General features: G+C 40.6%; 1 protein-coding gene across 1 annotated transcript in view; it reads left to right on the top strand.

Annotated features, from left to right (window-relative positions):
- SMG1 (SMG1 nonsense mediated mRNA decay associated PI3K related kinase) overlaps positions 1–18,558 on the top strand; it is a 73,908-nt gene that overhangs the window by 20,375 nt on the left and 34,975 nt on the right. The window contains exons 10-28 of the mRNA XM_083711198.1: positions 144–317; positions 916–1,140; positions 1,861–1,962; positions 3,482–3,751; positions 4,525–4,655; positions 5,248–5,409; positions 6,265–6,383; positions 7,285–7,372; positions 7,457–7,558; positions 7,949–8,089; positions 8,806–9,005; positions 11,779–11,975; positions 13,128–13,292; positions 14,066–14,220; positions 15,651–15,796; positions 15,941–16,142; positions 16,689–16,798; positions 16,991–17,138; positions 18,148–18,307. Of these exons, the coding sequence (XP_083567324.1) occupies positions 144–317; positions 916–1,140; positions 1,861–1,962; positions 3,482–3,751; positions 4,525–4,655; positions 5,248–5,409; positions 6,265–6,383; positions 7,285–7,372; positions 7,457–7,558; positions 7,949–8,089; positions 8,806–9,005; positions 11,779–11,975; positions 13,128–13,292; positions 14,066–14,220; positions 15,651–15,796; positions 15,941–16,142; positions 16,689–16,798; positions 16,991–17,138; positions 18,148–18,307 (2,997 nt within the window). The remainder of the gene's footprint in view (positions 1–143; positions 318–915; positions 1,141–1,860; positions 1,963–3,481; positions 3,752–4,524; positions 4,656–5,247; positions 5,410–6,264; positions 6,384–7,284; positions 7,373–7,456; positions 7,559–7,948; positions 8,090–8,805; positions 9,006–11,778; positions 11,976–13,127; positions 13,293–14,065; positions 14,221–15,650; positions 15,797–15,940; positions 16,143–16,688; positions 16,799–16,990; positions 17,139–18,147; positions 18,308–18,558) is intronic.

Genomic DNA, 18,558 nt, shown 5'->3' with positions numbered 1-18,558 from the left:
TTCTGCACTAACTTAACTGTACCTTCTGGAATATGCTTATGTTAGCATAGAGATACAGTATCTTGCACTGTGGGGTTAGAATACACGAAGCTTGTAGTTGTGAATTTGCACTGGGTATATGCTAACCACATTTCTTCATGTAGGACCTTGGCCACGTGGCTTCTGGAGAATCGGTAGATGAAGATATTCCTCCTCCTAGTGTTTCACTGCCCAAACTGGCAGCACTACTTCGAGTTTTCAGTACCGTGGTGAGGAGTATTGGAGAACGATTCAGTCCCATTAGAGGGCCACCAATTACTGAAGCATACGTAACTGATGTAAGGCTTCCTGTCTTTCATGTTTTATACCTAAAAACCCTTTGTGGCAGTGAGCCCCACATTGAACAAGAATCTGATAAGCTTGTTGCCTCTTCTCCTTAATTGTTGTCACCCATCAGTTGACATACTGGGTGCTCCCTCTCCAACCTTTCTGTTGGGAACATGCCTGCACCATCAATGTGTAATTCCAGAGCATCAGATGTCACTGGATTAAAGCTCACTGTTCCATACTTAGTTTCAATCAGCAGAAAAGGACCTACGCAGAATACCTATTTGGGACATATTCCAGCCAAAATTAACCATCTTCAACCCCTGTTTATTTCAGTGGGATAAGGATGTGCTTAGATCTTTTCTGTTTAAGCCTCTGGAATGTGCAGTTGTGCTTAACTTTTGCATTGTGCCCCCTGTGTGCTGTCTGTACTTATGCCACCAGACTTTAAAATCATTTTCCATTTTGATGTGCAGTAGCAGTTATTAGTATTTTCTAGTGAAAGCGTGTGGCTGGAATGACTCCAGATGGTTGTGCAGTTTTAGCCTCAGAGGAACATGACAGCACTCATCTTTCAGTTAATTATATCTCTTTTCCCTCTGTTTTCAGGTTTTGTACAGAGTAATGAGGTGTGTGACAGCAGCAAACCAAGTCTTCTTTTCTGAGGCTGTATTGACAGCTGCCAATGAGTGTGTCGGTGTCCTGCTTGGTAGTCTGGATCCCAGTATGACTATACACTGTGACATGGTCATCACTTATGGATTGGATCAGCTGGGAAATTGTCAGACTTGTGGTACTGATTATATCATCTCGGTGTTGAACTTACTGATGCTGGTACATACAGTTCTCATAATATCTCACTTTAATCATAGGTTTTCGTTTGTTCATTTGACAATTTAAGATTATGAGTGATTGAACAGAGGGGACAGGGAGACCATTCTCTAGCTTGATCTTGGTTTCTATAAATAATTTTATGGCCTTGAGCTAATCACTGCTTTTCCAGTCCCACCTCTCCATCTTTAAATGAGGAGAAAGGTGATTTACCTGATAGAGTTGTTTGGAGGGATAGGAAGGGTTTAATAGCATTTTAAGGATTTAAGTACTTTGTATTTTATGGGATCACTTCTTACGTTTGTATATTTAAAAGCTTACAATTTCAGCCTGCCAAAATGTTGATGCTTGTTATAAATATTGGCTCTGGTGCTAGCAGCCATTGTGGGATTATATCATTCCATATCCTTTACCTACCCAGGCGGCATTCATTAACAAATGGCTTAAGTCCTCCCGATAGGCAAGGAATCATGTATGATTCCTTGCTTCTCCTTGGTGGGGGGAGGATTTGCTTTTGGGTGCCTTGTTCACCGCGAGAGAGTAACCACCTTCACAAATAAACACCCCGTGTACCTTTCTAGGTTTTCAGTGGAAAGAAGAAATCTAAAATTACCATTGGCTAAATATCTCAGCAAGCTGTAAATGTTTTTCAAAATATGTATTTGACTTAAAGTGAAGATTTGACAAGTAAAAGTATAATGAAAAGTCTTCTTCTCTGTCTAGATTGTTGAACAAATAAATACAAAGCTTCCATCATCATTTATAGAGAAATTGTTTATACCGGAATCAAAATTGCTTGTACTCCGCTACCATAAGGAAAAAGAGGTAAGCAATAAATGGTTACCTTCATGCCACAATTGTTTAGATGCACTTTTAGATTTTGCATTTTGATGTTAATTTCTAAATTAAAAGAAAGTACATATGTACACGCCCTTTAATTTTACAGCTGACTCAGTGTGAGTAAGCTGTTCTGCATGGTTAGTAGCTCAATTCATGCATCATGTCCAATTGGTTTGCAGTGCTGCTCAAATTGACAAGCGTAAATGTGGCCGTTGCTCCATCTCTGAAGGCTGTTGTGCCTAGAAATAGGAGTGGACTTAAGAAACCAAGTGCTAAGAGAATGAGAAACGAAGGCAGACAAGCAACTCTAGAGCATGCTTGGCATATTGAGATGTTGTACTTGACAAGGCTCTTACAGGAGTTTTGCACAAAGGCCACAATATTCTTGGAGCACGCTTTGGGTGAAACAACTTTTTATTTTTAGGAGGATGGAAAACATTTTTGTTTGGTCTTGATTTTATTTGATTGTTTCTGTGCTAGATATGAACGACACTGCTCGTCCCCTCCCTCTGCATCTTTATAACACACAGCTTCCATCATTTGATAGATCTCCCCTGACTCTCTGGAGAGGCTTTTGGGGGTGAGGGTGGTGACGGGTTGCAGCATGGAAGAGGTTATCAAAAGGACTGGCTGCCTTTTTGCGTAAAATTGGATACAACCCATAACTGACACTTTTGTCGTGGTCCACAGGCAGTTGGTGAGCCTTCTCATTAATGAGGCTATGAATCAGTCCCGTATAAACCATGAACAATTTTTATGAAATAAATAAATAATGTTTTAGTGCTTTAACTTTTGTATGTTTTAAAGTATAGTTGTGATTTTCCCCCCTTATTTCACTTTTATTTTTTTGTAAACCACTTTGAGGATTTATTTTTTACAATCAAGCTGTGTATAAATTTTATGAGTTGAATAAATAAATATTTCCATTCATGATCGCTTATCAAGGGTTTTACGTAAGGGTGATATGCAACTTTAGCCATACACAGAGTAGACACACTGAAATTGATGAACTTAAGTCCACTTGCTTCAGGGGGCCTGCTCTGAGTTAATTGGGTGTTGTTGTAAATCCTTATGCCTTTCAGCAGTGCATGTTGTAACTCCAGTGTGGGCATTCACTTCCAATAACAAAGACTCAGCTGTGATTATAGTAATCGTGGTTGTTCTAAGGAAACATATTCTGTCTATTACTATTTATATTTTTTAAAAAATGCTGCTAAACCACTCTTCATCCATGCTGATGCCAAGAGCAGCATACAGTGGGCATGGATAAAAATTAAAACATGCCACAAAGAACAGTACAGTAAAAACAATCAACTATCATAAAATTAAAGGCAAGTAAAATAAAGTTTAAGAACAGACTAAAATGCCAGATTTATTTTATACCTGTACCATAGTACTTACCTTCAACTGTGTTAAGGATTGTGAAGAGTGGACAAACTATAGAAAATGTGTAATATGCAGCTCCAAACCTTCGTGACATACTGAATTTCTCTTGTTTCTCAAGGTGGTTGCAGCAGCACATGCAGTGTATCAAGCAGTACTAAGCTTAAAGAACATTCCGGTTTTGGAAACAGCCTACAGGTTGATTCTTGGAGAAATGGCATGTGCCTTGAACAGTCTTCTTTGCAGTCTGCAGCTTCCAGAGGCTTGTTCTGAAATCCAACACGATGCTTTCAAGAACCACGTTTTTGATGTAGCGAATGCAAAATTTGTTGTTATATTCGACCTTAGTGCTCTGACTACAATAGGAAATGCAAAAAACTCATTGATTGGAGTGAGTATGTTCTACAGTGTAAATATGAATGGCAATTATATTTCTAAGGGCTTACATCTTAGTGGCTGTTTTAAATTTAAAATCTGGTATAGCATCATATATATTGTCGTATCATTCACTGTGCTTCATTGAAGGACAACCACACATTTTTATTTGGATGGGGAAGTCCTTCCTGGGTTAGAAGGACTTAACTCTGCTGTAGGAAACCTTAGCCCTTCCAGATGCTGCTGAACTACAACTTCCATCAGCCCCAGCAATCACGGCCAGTGGTCAGCAATTATGCGAGTTTTATTTCAGCATCATCAGGAGGGCCAGAGGTTCTCCATAGTCACTGTAATTAATTAAAATAGACATTATCTTTGCTTTATTAGCTGCAACACAGGGTCGTATGTAAGTACACAGTGGGGAGGAACACACAATTGTCTGTTTTTCCTCTCAATGCTGCCACATATGAAGAGAGAGTTCAAACACTAGCTGAAGTCACTTTGCTCTTTTCTGAATAAAACCATTCAAGATCACTTTATGGTGATTTCAGTTGTGAGAAATGTCTACTATCTCCTGTCCCATCCCCTTTTGTCCTTGCATCACACTTTACAAGAAAACTTCTTGTTATTGCTCAAATGTTAGTTTACTTCTAGTTTTGTGATTAGGTAGCAGTTGTGAGAAGACATAATCATGCTTTTTTTAAAAAAACAAAAACTAAATAAATATAGGACTGACAGCAATGTAATTTTCATAAATACTTTGTTTTTTGCTATTGCTTGCTTTGGCAGATGTGGGCTCTATCTCCAACGGTGTTTGCATTGCTGAGCAAGAATTTGATGGTTGCGCATGGTGACATAGCAGTTCACTTTCCTGCAGTCCAGTATGCAGTGCTCTACACCCTCTATTCACATTGTACCAGGTGTGAAGGCATTCATTCCATAATGTAAATGATAAAATAGCAGTGATATATCAGTTCAGGGACCAAATGCACTTGGTTGTTTTAGTTTAACAATGGAAGGTATTGTTAATACTTTATCAGTGTGCTGTGTGCAACACAGTAGGTGCTATTGTACAATCTCCATTCTTTTTAATGGACGTCCCCTCACAAACCACAGTCAGATAATAGTGGCTGTGTTAGAAGGTATCTGTTATATTGTACTTTTTTTTCATGAGTGATAGTGAAACCTCTGCTCTTGGCTGAGGTAATTTCTTAAAATGCTAAAAATAATAATCAGAAAGCTACCGAGTAAAATGGGCAGTATGGAGTGTTCCTAGTGAGTCTCTTTAATAGAGAAAGAGAAGTGAGAGGATTGGGTTACTGGGACTAAAAACTTTTTCTAGTTGCAAGAGAACCCTAGATTGGCAAGCCTGAATGAAAAGCGATTCCAAGAGGCAATGAAGCAGGGTGGGTTGGGTTTTTTAAAAAACATTATGAAGCTGCAGCAACATGTGATGTTAACCCGGTGTGTAGTCACCAGTTAGTAAACATTGAACTTTGTATTGATCTCCAGGCATGACCATTTCATATCTAGCAGCCTCAGCTCTTCCTCTCCTTCCTTGTTTGATGGGGCTGTTATTAGCACTGTAACTACAGCTACGAAGAAACATTTCTCCATAATACTAAATCTCCTGGGACTTTTACTTAAGAAGGATAACCTTACGCATGATACCAGGTAACTAGTGCTTTCTTCCTGTCCAAAGAAGATGCATCTCTGACAGAATGATTGGTACTAATTCAACATCAGCAGTATATTTATACATAAAAATGAGGGAACGTGATGCATTTATGTTTCTCATAACAGTTTGTGGAATTAGTTATGCCTTGCAGTTTCTTAAAAGAAAAAAGGTTATACAGTATGCCTAACTACTCCAAAGCAACTCTAAAACAGCCAGTTTTGTCTAGTACATTCCACATGGGCAGTTTTACTATATGCCTGTTTACTCAGAAGCAAGTCCAGATGTTTTCAGTGGAGCTTATTCCCTAGTATGTGTTCATATTCTATGTAAACAGCTTTTAGAGGTTTATATGATTCGGCAGTATACAAATGTGTTAAAAACTGCAGCCTTACTTTGTAAGTAACATGCATTCTATTCAGTTCTCCAGTGATAAAATTAGATAAATGTTTCTTGCATTACTAGTGAAGTGGATATGTCTGATATTTATGTACCAGGTCACTCAAACCTTGTGTTCTGTGTGTCATCTTAGAGTTGGATCCAGACTTGTCCTTCCATAAACATACAGACCCCTTCAATTTATGGAATGGACTGAGATCCAGCGGAAGTGGGTAGGGAGAGGTTCCTCTTTCCCTTTGTAGCTCTGCCACCTCACATGCTGCTAGGGGGGAGGGTATTGCAACTGAACATGGGGTACCGGGGTGGGGAGGGGGAGGAGGGAAGAAAATGTTAAAATCTCCTCCCCCTCCAGTGGGAGTAGAACTCCTTTCATGACAAGCCTAGATCAAGCCCAATAGGATTAGAAATGTTAATTTGTAATTATCTAGAGTAACTGTTGTGTAATGTATCTCTAGGAAACTACTAATGACATGGGCTTTGGAAGTGGCTGTCCTAATGAAAAAATCAGAGACATATGCACCACTGTTCTCTCTCCCATCTTTTCATAAGTTCTGCAAGGGACTCCTGGCAAACAGTAAGTGGTTTATTATTCGGCTTAGCATAGGAAATGAGTAAAGTCAAGTCCTTCCAACTCTGTTGTTCATGCTTTGGCTAAACCCATAGTCAACCATTTTTCCACTCCAGCCTAAAATTCATTTGCTAACTGGCAAATTCCGGTCTTAGTCTGTTTCGGTAAAACCAGTAAAGACATCTGTGTGCCACCTTAAAGACTAATACATTTTATTATGCTTCGGTGCTTTTGTTAAGTTTTTAGGGTATCACGCAGGAGTCTTGGTTAGTTAAATGCCCTTGCATGAAGTGACCCAAGTTGTAGAACTGACTGTGCATGGTAGTGAGAACCTGATGCTTCACATGGCTCTAAAAGGATAAGTAATCCTACAGTGTGTTGGATTATTGTGCTGTACGTAGAGCAATTAAATTTCTACATGAAGAAAAGGGGAACAAAAAATCCAATGAACTACGGAACTCATGTCATGAGCCTAAGGGGTCATGATGCCTTTTTTTTTTTTTACTGTACACTCTCCTCCGAACTGCACAACAAACCTCACTTTGTTGCAGAAGCTGTTTGTGACATGGCATGGACACAAATTCAAAGAAGAAAATGTCAGCATGGGAAAATGTCAGCATGGGTGACACTACATGACTCACACTCTGGAACGAAATTATGTTAACGATGCACATCATTACTTTTATTTTCAATGGCTTTTATAGCTCCTGGTAATGGGCCTATACTGGAAATTCTATTAGCATTGGTGTGTGAAATTAAGGACAGGGAGTGACGTATAATATTTGATCTTGATTTTTTTAAAAAACAAACAGAATTGATGTTAGAGATTGTGTGAATTAAATATAGTGATAGCCTAAGTTAAATGATTAAAAAAATTAATCCTGTCTCCTTTTTACCCAATACATAGCTCTTCTGGAAGATGTAAATATTTGTCTTCAGGCATGCAGCAGCCTCCATGCTTTGTCACCTTCTCTACCAGATGATCTGTTGCAGAGGTACGTTGTTAATTTTGTTTCCAGGACAAATAATAATGTTCAAATTTGTATGCAGTCCTTACTGTGTTTATTTATCTGATGCAGATGTGTTGATGTATGCCGTGTTCAGCTAGTCCACAGTGGGGCTCGTATAAGGCAAGCTTTTGGAAAACTGTTGAAGTCTATTCCTTTAGATGTAGTACTAAGGTAAGTGTATATGCATTGAATTTTTGGAATGAGGGTGCTGGGTGTGTTAATCTAGTTTTAGTTAGATCTATATTGTAGTCTTTACTTGTAGCCACTTGTGAATGGAGAAAGTAGGTACAAATGTACCAAGGGTGAAAGCATCACAAAAAGTAAAGAGTTTCTGTACGTCAATAGCAACTACACACACGCTAACAACTTCACACACACTTTTGACTTCTGATTCACCTTATTGTGCTTTCTACATACTATTTGCCTAAACGCACTTCCTGTTATATCAATTGCATATATATTGCATACTGTTCTTTTTTTGTGTGTGTCTGTGCTGTTTTATGTAAACTGTTTTGCAGTTAAAAGAAACAAAAAAAAAGTAATGAGTTTCTATCTTTGCAGTAACAACCAACACACAGAAATACAAGAAATCTCTTTGGCTATAAGAAGTCATATGAGCAAAGCTCCAAGCAATACATTTCACCCACAAGACTTTTCTGATATCATTAGTTTCATCTTGTATGGGAGTTCTCACAGAACAGGGTAAGTCCGTATTTTAAAGGATTAGTAATTTTAAAGATATTTGTATTTTTTTCTGTTGAGAAAAAAAAGAAAGATCTGTGTTTTGCTTCCAGCAACCCAACTGCCAAGAGATTTGTAAATTTGTCTCTACGTTAAGTAATTCACCAACCAGTTTATTGCACAACATCTATTGCTTCAATCGATTTGCATTCACAATTCGTTTGCTTAGCTGCTTTTAATTTTCTTTAGAACTAAATCCATCTTGAAGACACCTAAATGACTGGTCCTTTGGTATGGTGCAGAAGACAGCTTTTAATGTTGGATGTATGCATTCACTTTTTAAGCAAAATCTTGATAGCAGGAGACATCTAACAGTGTCTGTCTGCTCATGCAATGGGGCTTTCCCTTGTGCAGCTTCCCTCTCCACCGCAGCACTTCCCCCCAAAGCAGTTGGAGCCCCCCCCCCCCGATAGCAGATTTGGAGGAGGAGGAAGGGGGGGGAGTCCAATTGCATGAGTGGGCATCTGCTCCTTGGATGACACCCATTTATTTTTTCATATGACAATAATCATTCAGGAAAAGCAGCTTCATCATGGAAACAATAGATTAATGTTTGCATGACTATCACTGCTCTACCATGTGCCTTGCATACTCCTTCTCCCCTGGGTCCAAGAGGATATACATAAATGCAAATATTAAGAGCTACACATTTGTCTTAATACCTGATTTTATTTCAGGAAAGAAAGCTGGCTTGAAAGGTTATTTTACAGTTGCCAGAGACTGGATAAACGTGACCAATCAAATATTCCCCGCAATTTATTGAAAACTGAAGCTGTTCTTTGGCAGTGGGCTATCTGGGAAGCAGCACAATTTACTGTCCTTTCAAAGTTAAGGACACCACTAGGCAGAGCTCAAGATACATTCCAGACAATTGAAGGTAATCTTAAAGAGCTTTTATATTTTTGGAAGATTTTTTTAAAGTTTTAAAATCATGATATAACATTTCTTCCATTAAAAAGTTGAAATGTATTTGGAGAAAAAGTGTTGATTTGTGTTTAGCTGCATATTGTCATTTTGGTTCTGTAGGTGACTTTCATTACTTTGAATGTTCATTGAATTGAGATTGAATGTCACAACATATTTGCATCTATTATGGTGTTAATTAAAATGTTTGATGTAGGTTATTTGTGATGCTTTCTTGAAGAGTTATTCTCAGGTTGGCATGGGATGAGTTGTGTCCTGTGATTCTCCCAAGTGTTCTCTGGAAATGGCTTAGAGGCTTTCAGTAAGCAGTACAGTTCATAAATATTGTTGAATGGAAAAAAGCAAGAACATGTGATTGAGCTGTTGGGAGGACACCCTCTCCCTCTGGTTCTGCTTTGGTCTAAAGCAGACCTTTCTCAACTTTCTCTGTTCCTTTCTTTTCCTTTTTATATTTTTTCAAACCCCTTTGTTCCATTGAGATCCTGTTTATCTAAGTTGTGCCTCCTGTTTTCTTAGAAAAAGAATATATATTTTCCCTAATCCTTACCTGTGCTTTTCCTTGCTTATTCCTTCACTGCTGGGCCATACTCCAACGGAAAATAAGTCTTCCAAACCTAAAAAAACTCAGAAGGCCACCAGTGCCTGGTGATCCTCACTGATTCTTCTGAAACATCTCCTAGTCTTGACAAACAATGCCACGATGAAAGTCCATTGGAATGGACAGGACCAGGTCCTCTAACAGAGAACCTGAGCACTCCTTTTCTGAGCTGAGAAGTATTTTCTCTTGCTGACATTCCAGCAAAGTAAGGATGGGCTCAACTGCACAGCAGGCTTCCAGAGCAGAGCTTGGTTCCAGCTGTGAAAGTGGGTCCTCAGCAGCTCCACCTTTAAGCTACTTCAGTCGACCATGGACTCACCCTCCTAGACCTCTTCACCAAGCTGGTCAATGTGGGGCTTCTGTCTCCTCCTGCCCCCAGTTTCAGATTTGCAGAGCAGAGGCTATAGATTCCCTTACAGCTCCTTAGCATCAGGGTGGTCTGTTCAATTTTATTTCAATCCCTCTCCTGTCTAGAGTTCCTGAGTGGCCCAAGTCCTCCTTATTGCACTTCCCCAGCCCTATCACTTTGGTTTCTGGACCTCCTCCACCTAGACTTGTGGTTCCTGCTGCTCAGACTGAATATTATCTCCTGGGAACCAATACTGCCTGGGTCCACCTAGCCATGTGGACATTGAGTGGAGCCACCTCATCAGCTGTAGGCATAATTGACACCATCCTTGCATTTCTTAGGCTATCAGTCCTCTGAATCTGTGAGGCTGCTTGAAGAGCCTTTTATAGATGAGCAAGGAGAAAAAAAGCATTGTTGCCCTGTGGCCTGGTGTTAAAGAACTTGTATTCTTCCTTTAAGTTGGTCTCGACCAAGGCCTCTTACCAGATGCCTTTATATACTGGTACCCTCTCCTATGTCTTAACAATGATCTAATGGCAAACCCCCATGTTTGCATCCACATGTGCAATTCTAGGGTACAGGGGGTCACTAATGAGACCTCTGAGTGGTGTATCACTTTCTAGCATGGCATCTCCACACTGTTCTGCAGGCCATGCCCTATTCACCCTATCTCAGTGCATTATTGTCTCCAAATACACATTTTCCAGGAGGACCTAAAGTGAACAATGCAAAGTGTTGGTGCTGACCTTTAAAGCCGTAAACGGCCTTGGCCCAGTATACCTGAAGGAGCGTCTCCACCCCCATCACTTAGCCCGGACACTCAAGTCCTCCTCAGAAGGTCTTCTGGTGGTTCCCTCACTGCGAGAAGTGAAGTTACAGGGAACCAGGCAGAGGGCTTTCTCAGTAGTGGCGCCCTCCTCTTCAGATGTCAAGGAGACAAAGAATTACACAACTTTTAGAAGACATCTGGAGGCAGCCCTGTATTGAGAGATTTTTAACTTGATGTTTTGATTAAGTTTTTAGATATACTGTAAGCCGCCTAGAGTGGCTGGGAAAACGCAGCCAGATGGGTGGGGTATAAATAATAAAATTATTATTATATTATTATTAGAGCTCAAGATTTAGTCTAGCTCTCATTTTGTCCAGATGTGTCCTATGGAACATCCTGCCTAGCTGGAATGACCACCTTTTATAAAATCTGTTCCCCACTCTTGGTTATGATCTTTTTGGTAGATTGTCCCATTGTGTAAATGTATCTTATGCCAACCTGAGAAAAGAACATTGCTTGTTTACTGTGAATGGGTCTTCTAGGTTGGCATAGTGATACATCCACAGCTGCACTTTGGGAGGTTGGGGGTGTTTCCAGTGGCTGTTTCATATTGACTGATTTGCCCCTCTTCACTCGAGTCTTTTTCATCTTCCTCACTCAGATACATGCCTTTCTGGGTCCCCAACCTGATTTCCATCCCCTTGTAGGGAGAGGGATTGTGGGGATGATGTTTTCTTGTTCTCTGTAGTCTGAACTTTCTCCTTTTAGCTTGGCCACAGACGGAACTGGAGGAGGACCCAGAGGGAAACCTCCGACAGTTCAATCAATTACATGTCCTTGCCTTAAGTGAATTATAGGGCACAACCCATCTCATGAATGTATCCATATGCCAACCTAGAAGGTCCATTCATGGTAAGTGATCAGAGTTCCTTTTTGGAAATCATAGTTTTGGTTTGAAGGCGTCATTCTCATATCCTGTACCTTGAAATGTTCTGAATGGATGTTTCCAGGCATCATTAGAAGTCTTGCAGCCCACACCTTAAACCCTGAACAAGATGTCAGTCAGTGGACTACAGCAGACAATGATGAAGGTCATAGTAGTAACCAGCTGAGACTGGTTCTGCTTCTGCAGTACTTGGAGAATTTGGAGAAACTGATGTACAATGCCTACGAAGGATGTGCTAATGCACTCACATCTCCACCCAAGGTTTGTGTTCAGTAACATAATTGCAGTACCTTGCATTGGGTCTTCAGATTGTTGTGGAACATATCCATAGACCTTGTTTGGATGTAACAGTAAACTGTGGTTTAGCACTATGTGAATGAGCCAGCCTTCTTTGGAGCTTACGTGTTCTCTCTGGGTTCCTGTTTGAATTGTAACCTGCAATGCACAAGTACTGTGTTCTGAACCACAGGCCCAAAAGAAGGCTCATGGGAGTGGTTGGGTGCAGGGATACCAGAGAAGGATGTCAAAACCAGAGTGATCAGTTCTAATGCTTTATTAAGCAAGATGTAGACTTTACAGCAAAGCAGCCTACAAGGTCTCCTAGCCTTTACAAGATGCGTAACGGATGCTGCAACAAGGAGATGACCTGTATGCACCCATGCAAATGTACATACATTCTTTATATACAAAGTAGCATATGTCACTTTGACCAGAACTGCTCATCGCTTCACCTGAGCAGATGAAGGCACAGGTGGCAGGTACCTGTCTTACAGATAGTTCCCCTTTCTGTGCTCAGAGCCGAGCATCCCAAGCCCCCAGGTGTAGCTTTCCCAAACATTTCTCATTAAAGAACATCCTATGTAGCAGCAGTGCTTCATAGCAGCTGTACAGTTCTTAAACAAATTGGAGTTGATGTGTTAACTTGAAACTGTACTTTGGTGGGAAGGAGGCATCCATGCTTGGTTATCTTCTAGTACTGTCTAGTGTACAGACAAGGATTCTGTGAGTTGATCTTTGTATGCTAGGTGTGCCTTTCACTGGTTCTTCCCCAGTTTCTTCCCTCCTTTTCCCAGGAACAAAACACATCCTCTTGCATTTAATACCTAGCTTGTCAGTTGCTTCTTACTCTACCTTTTGCAACTGTCTTTAAATCCTTGAATTACTAGGATGATGGCTGATGCAGCTGTATCAAATAGATATAAACATTTAGTTTTTCTAATAATTCTGGGTGGTATCAAACTAATTGCTGCTCAGAATAGACCCATTGAAATGAATTGAATGATTATTAAGGTCTGCTAATTTCACTGTGTGACTTGAAAAATTGATAAGACTTGATGCAAATAATTTTTCAGTGTGCGGAAGAAATACTGTAAAAACAAGTTGTTTTTTTTCTCTCTCTTTCTGCTTATGAAGGTTATCAGGACATTCTTCTATACCAATCGCCAGACTTGCCAAGATTGGTTAACTCGAATTAGACTTTCCATCATGAGGGTTGGATTGTTGGCTGGACAGCCAGCCGTGACTGTAAGGCATGGCTTTGATTTACTGACAGAAATGAAGGCCAATAATATCTCTCAGGTACTGCATTTACATATAATTTCTCCCATAATATTATTGTGTCTGAGTAAACAAGGGTGAGGATGTGGGTGGCGCTGCGGTCTAAACCACAGAGCCCAGGACTTGCCGATCAGAAGGTCGGTGGTTCAAATCCCCGCAACAGGAGGAGCTCCCATTGCTTGGTCCCAGCCAGCTCCTGCAGATCTAGCAGTTCGAAAGCATGTCAAAGTGCAAGTAGATAAATAGGTACCACTCTGGCAGGAAGGTAAACAACGTTTTGGTGCGCTGCTCTGGTTTGCCAGAAGTGGCTTAGTCATGCTGGCCAAATGACCTGGAAGCTGTCGGTGGACAAACGCCAGCTCCCTCCGCCTATAGAGCAAGATGAGCGCTGCAACCCCAGAGTCATCCATGACTGGACCTAATGGTCAGGGGTACCTTTACCTTTACCTTTAAACAAGGGTGGCTTTAATTCATAGCAAAAAGATCTCTTGCAATAATAAAAAATGATCCATCAAAGGAAACCCACACATTCTAATAAATCCAAGTTGTTGTACATGTCTTGGCTCCAGAGAAAAATAATTTGTCATTTCTGAATTACAGCTGATTGACTCCATTTTAAGCAATGCTTGTAATGGGTTACTGCAATGGGAAATGTTACGATTGCCCTTCAGAGATTATTGTAAGAGTATACACAGACATGTAAATGAGTTTAAAAGGACTTTGTGGGTTGGTGTAATCTTGTTTCACTCTAGCCTATAAACTGAATTCTCTTGTTTTCTCCATCCCACTATTAGGGGAATGAATTGGAAGTAACAATCATGATGGTGGTGGAAGCGCTCTGTGAGCTTCATTGCCCTGAAGCAATCCAAGGAATAGCTGTCTGGTCATCTGCTGTAGTTGGGAGGAGTCTTGCCTGGATTAATTCTGTAGCCCAGCAAGCAGAAGGACGGTAAGTTAGTCCATACATACAACCTACCTGAGAGTATATGTCTGTATTTTATATTTAAGTGAAATGGTATTAACTGCCCCCCCTCCCCGGCAGTCCTGCAGTTGGTTTCTGTGCTTGTACAGAACATTTGCAGAACCTGCTAGAAAGCTCTGGTCAGTAAGATCATTTTCCCATCCTTCACTTCATACAGAAATATTTGCTCTCTCTGTACATGGCTTGGATGTGTGGGTGGGGACCACATTATGTCTTGTTGTATATTCAGTGCTTTTTTTCTGGGGGAATGTTTTCCCTAAGCATTTGTGAATCTTTGTACTTCTGTTACTTTTGTCCATTTACTGTCCAGTGGAACCTCGTGTTACGTACCGTCCTCCTTACGAATGCTTCGGGTTACAAGCTCTGCTAACCCGGAAGTAGATGCTCCCGGTTGCGAACTTTGCCCCGGCATGTGAGCAGAAGTCGCGCTCCGGCTGTGCGGCAGCAGCGGGAGGCGCCATTGGCCAAAGCGCGCCTCATGTTAAAAACGGTTTCCGGTTACGAATGGACCTCTGGAACGAATTAAGTTCGTAACCAGAGGTACCACTGCATTTATTTCCCCCGATTTGAACTATAAAATGCTGATTTTCTTGAGTCAAAATGAGAATACCCCTAAACATTTTTAAAGAAAAAAAGCACTGTGTATATTAATTAAGAATCTGGTGCTTCAGTAACTCCAGTATGTTTATGAACACAATTCAAAGTGCTGGTGTTTTACTTCTGAAAAGCCTGTATGGCTTGGGACCTGCGTACATGAAGGAACATATTCTACCACATCAACTTGCGTGTGTAATAAGATCATCTGCCAAGAACCTCCTCTGGGTTGCACCTGCAGGAAAAGTCAAGAGGCTTAAGAGATATAAACAAGATATCTTTTTGCATTGCTTCTGCTTTTCCAAGCCTGGCAACAGTTCAGAGCAAGAGGAGAGGAAGAGGCTGGTCATACAAAGATGAGATCATCCTTGCACGCCTCTCAGATACCCTTCTGTCTCTCTGCCTTTTCTGCCAGAGAATCCCAGCTTGGAAAGTAGGAAGGTGCTGCTGTTGTTTCCACCACTTCCTTGCTTGTTCGCATTATCAGGAGGGGGGCATAGGAATTTTCTGTCCCAATCTCAGTGGCACTGAGGGAGAGACAGAATTATCTGTGAGCATTATCCTTGTTCCATAAATCTGTCTCCCTTTGCTCTGAAGAAGATACCCAGAAGTAAAGGGAAAATGAGAACAGGGAGGGAATACTTAATTCTGCCATCCACCTGTATGCTTTTTCATTGAAACAACAGCAAAAGCATTTTAGTGAGGGATGCAGTATCTGCAGATTTAGTGAGCGATGCAGTATCTGTATAAACAGAAATGATACCTAACAGCTGACACTAAATCTGACACTAAATCTTTTTAAGGTATGAAAAAGCTGCTGTTGAGTACCAGGAACATATTTGTGCCATGACAGGAGTGGATTGCTGTGTCACAGGATTTGATAAATCTGTTCTGAAGTTGGCCAATTCCAATAGCGGCAATAATGCCAGCCCCAAACACACTGTAAATGGTAAGTATTACTGGAGGTAGATTGTATTGATTTGAATAGGAGATAGTCACCTGTTGGCCTGAGTCTGTCCCTCCTCCGCCCCCATATTTACCCCACTGCCGACTGAGTGAGGTGTGAAACAATCCTAAATCTTTACTTTCATAGGGGATTCAAGGAAAACAGTACTGTCTAAACCAAGTGACTCTTCACCTGAAGTCATAAATTACCTGGGTAACAAAGCTTGCGAATGCTACATCTCCATTGCTGATTGGTCTGCTGTACAAGAATGGCAGAATGCGGTCCATGACCTGAAAAAAAACACAAGCAGTGCTTCAGTCAGTTTAAAAGCAGACTTCAACTATATCAAGTAAGTACCATTGATTTCTACAATAGCAAATTGTCACAATAATACATGTCAGCCTGGTAAATGGTGTAGAACAGGAAAAATGGGAAGCGAGAAGTGCAAGATTTTCACAGTTCAGGTAAAAACAGATCACAGCTTTATTTAATTAGAAGACCAGATATTTGGACAATTTCAAAGCAGGAGCCAGTGCAGGCAGCCCGAGAGAGAAACACAGACTGACTGACTGACTGACTGACCCACATGCAGCTTGCCCAGTCCTGGGAGGAAGATGGTAGGAAGATGCTCTTTATGCCTCTGTTCTTTGATCTGACATTCAAACTGAAGGTAGACTTCATTTTCCATGGCTCTGCCGTCTAGAAGCAGAATTCAGATCAAAATATTTATGGAAAGTGACTGAAATTCTTCACTCTGGAAATTAAGTGTTTGTATTTTGTTGCTTTGGTTAAAGCTGTCTTGATAAATAGGATATTAAATTTATCTGGCTTTCCCTGATCTGATTTAGAATGGCCATAAGATAAAATATGAAAATGTATTAAAACTTCATTGCAGGTCTCTAAGCAGTTTTGGATCTGGGGAGCTGGAAAAATGCACAGAACAGCTAGAATTGCTTCCAGGGGAAGACATCAACCTGCTTATTGGAGGAGCCAAAGAAAAAATAGGTATAAGTCGAACACTAATAGATACATGAAGATTCTCAAGTTCTTTAAGCCTTGGAACTCTGTTTTAATTTCCATGCTTGTACATGGGTGATGTTACTTCTATGTTTCGTTGGTGGGAGGGGAGAAACAGAAAGAAAGAGAATGACTGCCAGCAACTACTGATAAATCTATATGTATTGTCAACCTTTGCAGATATGAAGAAGCTTCTTCCCAACATGCTATCTCCTGATCCAAGAGAACTTCAGAAAGCAATTGAGGTTCAATTGTTGAGAAGCTCGATATGTTTGGCAACAGCTATTAACCATATTGAACAGGAACAAAAATGGCAACCCGTTACTGAGTGAGTCTTTCAAAATGCTAATGCAGCACTTCCAAAAATTAGAATAGAGCACAGTTTTCTATAGGCTGTCCTCCCCAGGCAACTGCAGTCCCAGGCTGAGTTGTATTAAAAGATATATAAAATGACAGAATCTAAAACCAAGTGCAGTATTACAAAAGGTGCAGCAGCAATATATCAAAATGGGGTGGTCGGAGTAGTAGTAGTAGTAGTAATAGTAATAGTAATATTAATAATAATAATAGTACAGTGGTACCTCGGGTTAAGAACTTAATTCGTTCTGGAGGTGCGTTCTTAACCTGAGATACCACTTTAGCTAATGGGGCCTCCTGCTGCGCCGCTGGAGCATGATTTCTGTTCTCATCCTGAAGCAAAGTTCTTAACCAGAGGTACTATTTCTGGGTAATAATAATAATAATAATAATAATAAATTGCTTATCCCCCACCCATTTGATTGGGTTGCCCCAGTCACTCCAGGCAGTTTCCAACAAAAATGCAAATAGAGGGAGGGGGAGAGAAAATCATACTTTAAAATCTTCCCAAAACAGGGCTTCCTTCAGTCCCCCATGAAAAATTATATTGTTTGACATCTGCTGGGAGGGCATTCCAAGTGTGGGTGCGACTGCCAAAAAGGCCTTCTGCCTGGTTCCCTGGAATTTCACTTCTTGCAGTGAGGGAAGCGCCAGAAGGCCCTCGGACCTGAACCTTAGAATTAAGTAAAACATCTCACCCTACCCCCTCCAAAAGCTTGCACAACAAAGTGCTGTTGGAAGATGTACGATAACAGTGCAGGATGTACCTCTGAGGGGAGAGCATAATTAGCACTGCCTACTGTGTTAAGAAAATGGGGCTTATTTATATCTGACTGGAATGTTAATGCTCAAGATAGAACTTCACACCTTGTTCTCACTTTCATAATTTAAAATATAGGGCATTGCATAATGATTTGTACATTTATTTTGTGAAGTATAACTGCTTTAATAATTCTTATCTCATGCAATCTTTATTTCAGGAACCTTGTGAAATACTTGAAACAGACTTCACGAATTGCCATTGGGCCTTTAAGACTTGCTACTCTGACAGTGTCTCAGTCTTTGCCAGTACTGAGTACCCTGCAGCTGTACTGTTCATCTGCTTTGGAAAATACAGTGTCAAATAAGCTTTCTTCAGAGGTATTTTTCTTTTGCATAACCCAAGCGTTTGGTAAATTCACAGGTTTATGTGCATCGACACACACATTCATGTGTGGATTGCCCTGCTATACTGTATATATTGGCACATTGAGGGGAGAAATTCCATCAGGTAGTGGCTCCACATCAGCTGATGTGGAACAGGACCAAAACTCAGCAGTAATACTTTCAGAGGGAATATTAACTCTCCTGCCCGTATGCCGGTGTAAATTACACAAAGCCTGGTGTTAGCA

The sequence above is a fragment of the Podarcis gaigeae genome (assembly GCF_964106915.1).
Source record: "Podarcis gaigeae genome assembly, chromosome: 14".
Taxonomy (NCBI): domain Eukaryota; kingdom Metazoa; phylum Chordata; class Lepidosauria; order Squamata; family Lacertidae; genus Podarcis; species Podarcis gaigeae.
Note: the sequence above shows the minus strand (reverse complement) of the source record. Positions and strands in the feature narration are given on the sequence as shown.